Source organism: Chaetodon auriga, chromosome 4, assembly GCF_051107435.1.
Source record: "Chaetodon auriga isolate fChaAug3 chromosome 4, fChaAug3.hap1, whole genome shotgun sequence".
Taxonomy (NCBI): Eukaryota; Metazoa; Chordata; class Actinopteri; order Chaetodontiformes; family Chaetodontidae; genus Chaetodon; species Chaetodon auriga.
In genome coordinates, this window is record NC_135077.1 from 10,697,397 (window position 1) to 10,706,887 (window position 9,491).

General features: G+C 41.5%; 2 protein-coding genes across 2 annotated transcripts; both read right to left on the reverse strand.

Moving 5' to 3' along the window:
* Positions 1–32: 32 nt before the first annotated feature.
* On the reverse strand, positions 33–3,898 carry aip (aryl hydrocarbon receptor interacting protein). Its single transcript, XM_076728140.1, has 7 exons — positions 3,775–3,898; positions 3,025–3,207; positions 2,754–2,942; positions 2,222–2,398; positions 1,969–2,110; positions 1,293–1,516; positions 33–1,168 (listed from the first exon to the last, which is right to left on the reverse strand). The coding sequence occupies exons 1-7, from the start codon at positions 3,871–3,873 to the stop codon at positions 1,163–1,165; spliced, it is 1,020 nt and encodes a 339-aa protein (XP_076584255.1). The 5' UTR covers positions 3,874–3,898; the 3' UTR covers positions 33–1,162.
* A 1,508-nt stretch (positions 3,899–5,406) lies between these two features.
* Positions 5,407–9,167, reverse strand: tmem134 (transmembrane protein 134). Its single transcript, XM_076728794.1, has 8 exons — positions 8,982–9,167; positions 8,236–8,492; positions 8,094–8,161; positions 7,915–8,001; positions 7,754–7,830; positions 7,225–7,269; positions 5,885–5,938; positions 5,407–5,769 (listed from the first exon to the last, which is right to left on the reverse strand). The coding sequence occupies exons 2-8, from the start codon at positions 8,446–8,448 to the stop codon at positions 5,687–5,689; spliced, it is 627 nt and encodes a 208-aa protein (XP_076584909.1). The 5' UTR covers positions 8,449–8,492; positions 8,982–9,167; the 3' UTR covers positions 5,407–5,686.
* Positions 9,168–9,491: the final 324 nt, after the last annotated feature.

Genomic DNA, 9,491 nt, shown 5'->3' on the forward strand with positions numbered 1-9,491 from the left:
GCATGTCACAAATATTTAAAAAAGAAAAAAGCTGGGGGTAAACATTTATTTTCAGTAATATAGTCGCAACCTCAGTAACATCTTACTTCAGACAGATGTAGCTACCGACCCACTGCCTCACACGAAGAGTAATGAGTAGCTCATTTCTAAGCAAGTGAATGAGATACTGAGGGATTTGCTGAGTACATCTTGACAAAAACAACATAATGGTATTTCTTACTATATGAAATAAGTAAATAGGAGAAAGCAAAGATAACACAAGTCCATGTGTGTTATATATATAATGATTGTCACAGGCCGACCGCTTAGTTTCCCAGTCACATCCACCAGGAGCTAATGGCCTCCTGCTTATTCCAGTGCTTCCCCTGTGATCAAGGTAGAGCAGGGAGTCGGTGGTGCAAGGCAGAGGTGTGCATGTGAGTGCATGATATACCTTGTGCAAAAACAAAACTAAGAGGGGGAAAAAAAACAAACAAAACAAAACTGGAGAGCATTACTGTCTGGAATCCATTACGATCTTTCCTTGTTGGGCTATGATTATGAGTAATTTTAAGATTATCCAACAGCTCTGCACATATTTCACAGAAAGGCAATCCAACATAAAACGTGTGAGCTACTTGTTTCTAATACTGTGGCAAACCGGTGTTTGCTATATGAATTGCTATACAATGACTTTCCTCAAACAGCAGATAAATTTGTCATTAAATTAAAAAAAAAAAAAGTTGCTTCGGGCAACACTCTGTATGTCGCCCATCGCTGTGAGCAAGTGATTTACGAAGAATGTGTTCTGAAAGCACAACAGGCCAATTGAGAAAATGGAATTCAGGAAGTCCCTCATGTTGAAGACCACAACACTACAAATGAATGGTGCTGCTAAGCCAGAACAAATCTAAGGTTTCTATGGCATTTGGGACTTTCATTAAACCAAGATGACAGTGTCAACAGAGGGGGGGTTTACAGGAAGAAGGCTGGAATGAAAATCGCACCTTGGGTGACTTGTGTTTGACCTGTGAGGATGTTTCTGCGCGTGCCATGGAGGGCAGGGTGGCAGAGTGTTTGGCTTGAGTGTATGGATAAAACTGAAACACCAGCAGTGTCTACCGTTTCTCCTCCATCTTGAAATTTACAGGCGGCGTCCTCTTGTTCCAACCCACTGAGAGATTCAACCCTGTGAGGGGGAAGAGTAGACACACGTCTAGTACACTATGTTACAACAAATAAGCTTAATTTGAACTGGTGGCCAGATAGGGGTTTAAAATAAAAATAAAAAAAAACACTCAAAGCAGACTGACTGTGGTGGCAGTGGCAGGCGGTGTGCTGAATAGGCCTTTATAGCGATTCTTTTCCTCCTTTTCTTTGGTGCGGATCCTCTCCTCCATGACCCTCAGCTCCTTGGCAACAGACGGTTCCAGAGAGGGGTCAAGCTCCAACACCTTAGCAAAGTCTGCCCGTGCCTCTGTCTCATTCCACACTGCAGCGTGGGCCTTAGCCCGCTTATACAAGGCCTTCACATTGTCTGTGAGAAAGGGGGCAAAGGGAATGAATGAAAATATGTCATTCGCACATAAATGCAAGCTGGCAACAAGACCAAGGACACAGTCATGGAGAACACAGAACCCTAATTCTAAAAGAGCTGGGACGCTGTGTGAAACATAAATAAAAACAGAATGGGATAATTTGCTAATCCTTGTTGACGTATACTCAATTAAAAACAGTACAAAGTCAACATATTTAATGTTTAACCTCATCAGCTTCACTGATTTTTGGAAATCTTTTTCAAATCTACACCAATCCCAAAGTAGCACTACAACCAACAATTATTGGCAATTAACTTCCTTTCAATCAAGCTATTTGTTACCCCAAATAGACTTCTCCCTCTTTGAAATCACAAATTATAACAATCTACAGAGGGAACACAAATCTTCCATCTCTGCTGGTTCTTGTTCAGCACGAGAAACACAGCCTCACCCTCATATTTGAAGAGCACGGATGTGCAGTGTTCGATGACTTCATAGTACTGGCCCTGGAGTAGCTTGCACTGGCAGTAGTTGAGGAGCAGTGGTGTGATCATATGGTCTAGCTTTAACCACGCTTCATCTCCAGGATGCTCCTGAGAGGCGAGACAAGAGTCCCAGAGAGGAATTGCAGGATGCAAAATAGAAACTGGATACTAAAAAACTGGACCTGATATTTATTCACTTGTATTCAAGTATACGCTCACCTTCATCTGTAGATTTTTGAGGCAGGCGATGCCATTGTAGTACTTCTCTGTGGCTTCCTTAATTTGGCCCTGTTTGAAAAGCATGTTGCCCTCCTCGTGGATCTGAGGCACAAGCTCCAGTTTCTCTTCATCAGTCATAGCCCACACATCAAGCTGGAACGATCCTGGAGGCAGAACCTGGAGGAGAAAGAGACTGAGGCTGGCACTTGCACTGTAGGAGAGTAAGACTGTAGTAGCACACAGCACCTGTTAATATTTATTAGGTGCATCACTAAGATCTAATGCAATTCATCACAATATCTCTGCAATGAATCCCAACTGAGTGGGAGGCTTATTAACTGTGTCATATTGGACTCATTATATTGAGAGGTGTTTCAATTTTTTTTTTCACCCTTGTGTATGCAAGTATTGAAGAACGTTTGCTTCTTTCATTGCATTAAAAAAAGGTTTGGGAAAAAAAAGGTACTGGTACCAAAACTCAATACAATACCATCATTAATAGTAAATTCTGGGCTGTCCCCTGTCAGCTCACCTCCAGCAGCTCAATGGTGAAGACTAGAGGCTGTGGACTGGCCTGGAGCTCATCCAGGTCCTTGTGCCCTAAGGAGTGGTGGGAGTGGATCTGGGCAATGCCGCAACAGTGCCTCTGGCCTTCCAGGGGGTCCTTGCCAGCACTGATGTTTCTTAGGGACTGGGACACAAGCGGGTACAGTGCTGTGTGCTAAGGGGCGAACAGAGATGGTGAATACACAGACAGTACGAGTCCACTACCCGATCGCATCCCAAATGGTCAGATCACAAACCTTAGTGTCACAGGTAAATTCTGAAATTTCGCCTTGTCTCATGGTGATGACCACTCTCTCCCACGCAGCTAGTTTAAACTTCTTGCCCAAGATGAGCTCCATGGGTTTGCTGTGGCCCCCCATGGTCCTGGAGTCATCCAGCACTGTGCCATCACACAAGCTGGTGCGGTAATGGAAGACCACCTTCGAAAACAGAGAAATGATGAGCACCGGCAACATTAAACGAAGCTCAACAAAACACCCGGTTAAAATAACTATTACAACATCACCCGTTTAAGGACACGACATCGATGCAACCGATCATTTGTTCACTACTGAACAAAATAGCATATCTGAGAGGCCTGGAGAACGTTTACGCTCTATCATATTCTGACCAATCACAACACGGGAAAATTGATTGGCACGATTTGTCGACCAATCAGAACCCATAAACAGACACCCATTCTGTTCCGCCCACTGTCTTTCCATCAGATGAGGAAAAAAAAAATAGAGGAAAAACTTAACTCGGCCATAAAACAGACCTTATCAAATCTAATGTTGTATCACCCCAAAGGCAGCAAACCTCAAAAGCTAGCCAGTGGTGTCTATATACAGGCGCAATGCGTTTGGTGTAACATTAATCTGTCAGAGTATCATGTGTTAGCAAAGATATAGCTGGTGATAGCATTAGCTAACGTGCTCCGTCGCAATTCCTAATCGAATTAAGAGGACTGGACTCAACTCGTCTAACAGATGACACCATAATCTTACCTTGGTTCCATTGGGAAAGGTCGATAGCTCTCCTTTACCAGGACTGATCAATTTCTTTCTTATTCCTTCTTCGATAAGCTTGCGTGCCTCTTCCTCCATCCTTGACCGAGTCTTTTTCACGGCAATTGACGATGTTTGCCGAAGCCTGTCGTTTCGTAAGGCCTCAGTGCGCCCTCTACACGTAGACAGTGGAAGTGTCTTTATTATGGTTTCATAATAAAAGGCACAAAATCTAAAATGTTCAACTGTTTTGCATCCCAATTCATGAGAATTTACATAATGAATCAAGTCTTTATTCATGATAGATAACATTTTTTGGTCATTTATGGATTTTAACTTCTATGAGCAAAAAAAATTCATCATGTTTTACATCACCAGAAGTGGCACATTACTTCTAGGTTACAATTAACATTATAGTACTTAAGTACAATTTTTACTACTTACTTGTACTTGTACTTTACATAAGCAATTCCATTTAATGCTACTTCACTACATTTCAATAGTATACTTTATCACCATTATATTTAACAGCTTTGCAGGTTAAGTTTTAATATACAAAATTAGAGTTTACAAGAGGAACCTGCTGTAGCCTTGCTTCTTACAGTGTGGAGGCAGCAGTCTGTTGCTGAAGGAGCTGCTTAAGCCCCCCACCGTCTCATGGATGGGGTGGGATGGGGTGTCCATGATTGATTGTGCTGCAAAACCACCACATCAGACACACAGTTGCGAAGCCTCACATACTGTGATCTATTGGTGAGGTAGTTGATGGTCCACGCAGGCAGGTGGCAGTCTACTCCGGCTCCTTCCAGCTTCCCCCCTGAGCAGTGATGGTTGGATTGTGTTGAAAGTGCTGGAGAAGTCAAAAAACATGACCCTCACTGTGCTCACAGTGTTCTCCAGGTGCGTCTTCCACACCAATGCTTGGTCGATATGCAAACTGTAGAGGGTCCACCTCACTTTACTGTACTTCTACTTGAGTAACTTTCTGTGTGTGAGGCTTGTATTTTTAAATTGTGGTACTTTTGCTTAAGCTTCTCCATGCTTCTTCCACCACTGTGGATCACACCACCTACAATACCATATCACAGGCAATGTAAACTATATCAAGCTCTGGTGTGCTGAAAGAGAGGTTTATAATCTTCTTACCAACTTCAAGTGGTATGGAGTCACATTGACAGCGTTTTTTTTTTTTTTTTTTTCACAGCACTGAAAAACTACATTGAAAAACAGCAATATGACTTTCCAGAAATAATGTCCCAGTTTACTCTGGACAATCCAGACTTCACCGTGACTATTTCTATCAAAAAAAATAATCCCTATGAAAGCTGATGACATACTGCAGCTTTGCAGTTCAATGTATACAATGCATTGACTTTTTTATGTAAACCTAAATCTGCAGACTATATGTCACACTGTGTTTTACTTTATGGTTTCTTAACCTTGCCTTGGTTGAACTTTTCACTTCTTACAAACAAACCTCATCAAATATCATGCCTTACTTGAGCTGCTTTGCAGGCTAAGCTGCAGGCTTGACCCCACGGCAGATTATAGACCACTGTCTGCAGTCTCAAGGCATATTGGGAACAGCTCTGACATTGGCCCCACGTGGAAAATGATCTCAAACGACTCAAATTAAAATATACAAAAGTTTTATTGTAATTTCACAGTCATTATTCACACGACATTGAAAACACAGGCAAGACCAAGCTCCTTCTTTTTCATGTACACATACAGCAATTTCAGTTCATGTAGTGGAAACACAGTCAAGGCACTGAGTGGTTGAATTAGTAGTGGTCATTACAATGACACGAAAAAACATGTGACAATACATCTTTTTGTTACAAGTGACAACATACAATTCATTTTAAGATAGCAAAACAGAAATGTAGTGAAATCATAGTCTCACAAAGTGTCATTTTTCAAAATAAGGCAGGTAGAACAATTTGAAGCCTCTTCTCCCACGGACAGCACAGCAGATGTATATCACATGGTACACTGGGGGAAAGAAAGGGAATGATGTTGTTAATATCAACAAAACAAGGCATGCCTTTACTCGTACAAGCCCAAGGTCAAGTCAACACAAGTTCAAGGAACAAGATGATCAGTTCACCTCCAGGGATGAAGAGAAGAAATCCAGGTACGAAGAAAATAGCACTTGAAACACCTGAAACCGGCAGAAAAGAGACACAGTCACCAACACTTTTGAATGCAACCACACATTAAAGGCACAGTTCAACATGTTGGATAAGTCGCTTATTTGTGTCCTTGTTGGCAGTTCAATGGGATGATCAATACCACTCAAATGCCTTTACAATAAATATAATAATACGATAAAGAAGACTGTTAGCTTAGCTTAGCACAAACACTGGAAACAGGAGGAAACAGCTAGCATAAAGCTCTTTCCAAAGGTAACAAATTACATCGAAAGATCACTAAATAAACATGTTATATCTTCTATCTTAATCCCTACAAAATCTGAGTGTAAATGATATTATTTCTGGTTTTACAGGGGTCGGAGGTCACGTGTGGAAATATTTGTGGACCTGACGGAGTAACTTCCTGGAGTTTGGCCGTCACTGTGATATTGCCAGACAGCAACAGCAGACTACAGGAAGTTACTGTATATATACACTTAAACCACAGAAGTGTACATAAATGCACATAAGAGTATTTGAAAAAAATGTCGAAGCATACCTTTCTTTATTTTTTTCATTGTATTTTCTTTTATACTTTATAATGAGAGTCATTTCACTTTCAACATTTTCCATCTTCTGGATCATCAAAAATCAAGATCCTCATCTACAACGCACACATCTTTGACCCAGCTGTCCCAAACGTGTTTGTTTCTCCAGCTCTGCCCCTTTACAACACCTCTAAAAGTACAGCTAGAAGACAAGCAAGACAGCCAGGCGTTGAGTGCTTGGTTGAGAAACACGGCTCTATATAGTGAAAAGGACTTTGGCCTTGACTGACTGCTGCTTCTCCAACAGCAGAGTGTGTGTATAATGGCATCACAGGAACAATATGAATATACAATTACACAGAGAGCCGCAGTGCTTCATTTGTGGGCAGCCAGAGTACACAATCATGGAGTCCAATAAAACGTACAGGTCTGAATTACACCATTTAACTTCACACAGAGTGAAGGACCTGTTCCGTGTAAGCTGTGAATCAGTGTTATTAAATAAAGATGTTTCTACTTGGTGGTTTCTTTTCCAGTTTTTTCAAGTTCTTTGTGTTTGTGAGTTAATGTTTTGTTGTTGGTAATAAAACATTTGTCTGTATCAGCTCATTCAGCAATCTACAGTGTTTTTCTTTACTTCTCTGATGTTTTCCTTTGAAATATACACTTCATGGATTTTGCACTATGTGCATGTTGATAACGCTTAAATTACTGCTGATAATCTTGCGTCTGGGCTGACACAGTGTCACACGGTTCCTTGACTTTACCTGCATTTGGATTCAGCTGTATGACAACACCTGTGAAAATGAGAGCTAAAAAGAAACAATACAAAAGTACATCAGTGAAGTGAGGAGACAACACAGTACATACAGTATTTAGACACTTCTTTTTCTATTAACTTAGATAATTCTGGCAAAAAGCTGTTATACAAAGAGGACAAACAAGGGGACAAAGTTCACTGCACCAAGCATGTCACTGAATGACACAACACTAAATAAACTGGTGTAAACTTGCGAAAGTAGGAGTATGTTTATGTGAATTTGATGGAGTACATGTACAATTTCATATGAAACACTCTTTTGTCAGATACAACTGGTTTCTGTGCTGTTTCAATATTCAGTTTGCATTTTAGTCATTTAAATGCCATCTGATCTACTTCACCCAAAATTATGTAAATACCTGAACTATGTACATTTCAAAGCCTAAGCCTGAAGTAAAAACACAGGTATTTCTCTTTGAGGTAAGACTATATCACAGCAAGAAGTAAATAAAAAAACGACTGCGCTTCAGACTTACCAACTCCAGTGATGAGGAGAAGGAATGAAGCAAGAACAACTCGTCTGTTTTTCTTCACCAGCGGATGGGACACCCACCTGAGCGGCACATTTTATTTAACTTTTTGAAGTAACTGTGTTTGTTGTTGCGAGTGTGCGTGCGTTTGACTTGTTTGAACGTACCCGCAGCAGTGTGCAGAAAGCTGCGTGACAGAACTCAAGGTGCTGAAGGACCACTGGGAGCTGCAGTAAGACAGAGTGGCAGGGTCGCTGCGGAGAGAGCAGACACAGACTCACATTCAAACAACGTGCAGATGAAGACGGAGAAGCAGCATCGCATCAGTAGGTTCCGCGGGACCCACCTGATTTTGAAAAAGTTATTGAAAGAGGAATTGCCGTTGCTGCCCAAGGCGTCTTCATTTTCCAAATTCTGAAGAAAACGATAGAAGAGTTTCAGTTTCAAGTAAACAACTCGCTGCATTTGTACACACAGTAGATTCATACCTGATACTTTAGGTTGCTGTGTTCAAGGGAGCCGGCAGGAGCAGGTGAGGGATGAGTCTGAGGTTTGGAGAAACTGAGAGGACCAAATGTCATCTCCCCTCCGTCTCTGTCCTTGTCTCGGCTCTTCCATCCCTCTGGCTCTCCATCCGACCCAACTCCCTCATCTTCTCCCTCCAACACAAAGGCATCGTCGATACTAAACTGCGTCGCCATGGTGGTCGCCTCTTACACCCTGGGGTCCTGTGCCTCGATGCTCACTGTGGGTTCACAGTAAAAAATCAGTGTACACGTACTCAGCTATGAAACACACTTTAGGATGTATTTAGTGGTAACGTTACTTGTCTACGATGCTTATTTATGCATAGGAGGCCGATTGAGCGCCAGGTATGGACTTCAAGTTAACATTATGGACTTTTTGGGAGATTTATGGTGTAGTATTTGTCCTTTTCGGTCTGGGGCTTTTGCTTTAAACATTTAACCTACGCGCATACAAAAAATAAAAAAAGTCAGAAGCTCCGTATCATCGAGCTAAGCCATAAACTTTACCGGTATGAGCAAAGCTAAACGCTACATCGCAGTAAAGTTAGAAAATAGCTATAGTAAAGCCTCGGCTTGGCCAACATGTTCGAGCGAACGGCGGCAGAGTGAAGAAAAATAAGGCAGCAGCTAACTGGCTGTGTTGTCGGTCTCTGCTATTGTTTGTGCTCTTTCCGCTAGTCGATCAGATGACCAGGATAAAAACTTACTGTCTTAAGTAAACCTCTTTTCCGGGGAGGCCGAACTCGACTCCACGTTGTTGAGATAAAGGTCACATACTTGTACAATCTGTGGCAATTCAGTAGAAAGTCTGCCAACCAAACTTTATTTTGGTCACGAGTGCGGAGAAAGCTTTTCTGAAAGTTTTCAGTCCCGTACTTTTTTTTTTTTTTTTTTTTTAACAACCGGCACTCGATTGCACACGACTGATTACGCCCAAAGATCTCCTCAGGAGTCAGACCACTTAATCGAATGCGGGTTTGTCGATCGACCCATTGTAATTTTCTTTGTTTCTCGACTAATCAGTTAGATTAATTACTTGGCTTGCAAATTTTCTGAAAATAGCGACACCTTCACAATGCTTCTTTTGCCCAAGCAAAGGTCCAATTATTGAAAATCCTTAAACAAATTAAAGGAGCCGCAGCAAAGTCTCACATTTGAGAAGCAGGAAACGAGAAGTTTGACACACAATCATCAAAATAGTTGCTGTGATTTTTTTT

Coding starts and splice junctions, on each gene's coding strand:
- aip (XM_076728140.1), bottom strand. CDS start 3,873: ATGGAGGAAGAGGCACGCAAGCTTATCGAAGAAGGAATAAGAAAGAAA. Junction 2,943..3,024: donor AATTTACCTGTGACACTAAG/GTTTGTGATCTG, acceptor TTCGCCCCTTAG/CACACAGCACTGTACCCGCT. Junction 2,399..2,753: donor TCACCATTGAGCTGCTGGAG/GTGAGCTGACAG, acceptor TTTCTCCTCCAG/GTTCTGCCTCCAGGATCGTT.
- tmem134 (XM_076728794.1), bottom strand. CDS start 8,448: ATGGCGACGCAGTTTAGTATCGACGATGCCTTTGTGTTGGAGGGAGAA. Junction 7,831..7,914: donor CTTTCTGCACACTGCTGCGG/GTACGTTCAAAC, acceptor TGTGCCGCTCAG/GTGGGTGTCCCATCCGCTGG. Junction 5,939..7,224: donor ACAGCTGAATCCAAATGCAG/GTAAAGTCAAGG, acceptor TGCCGGTTTCAG/GTGTTTCAAGTGCTATTTTC.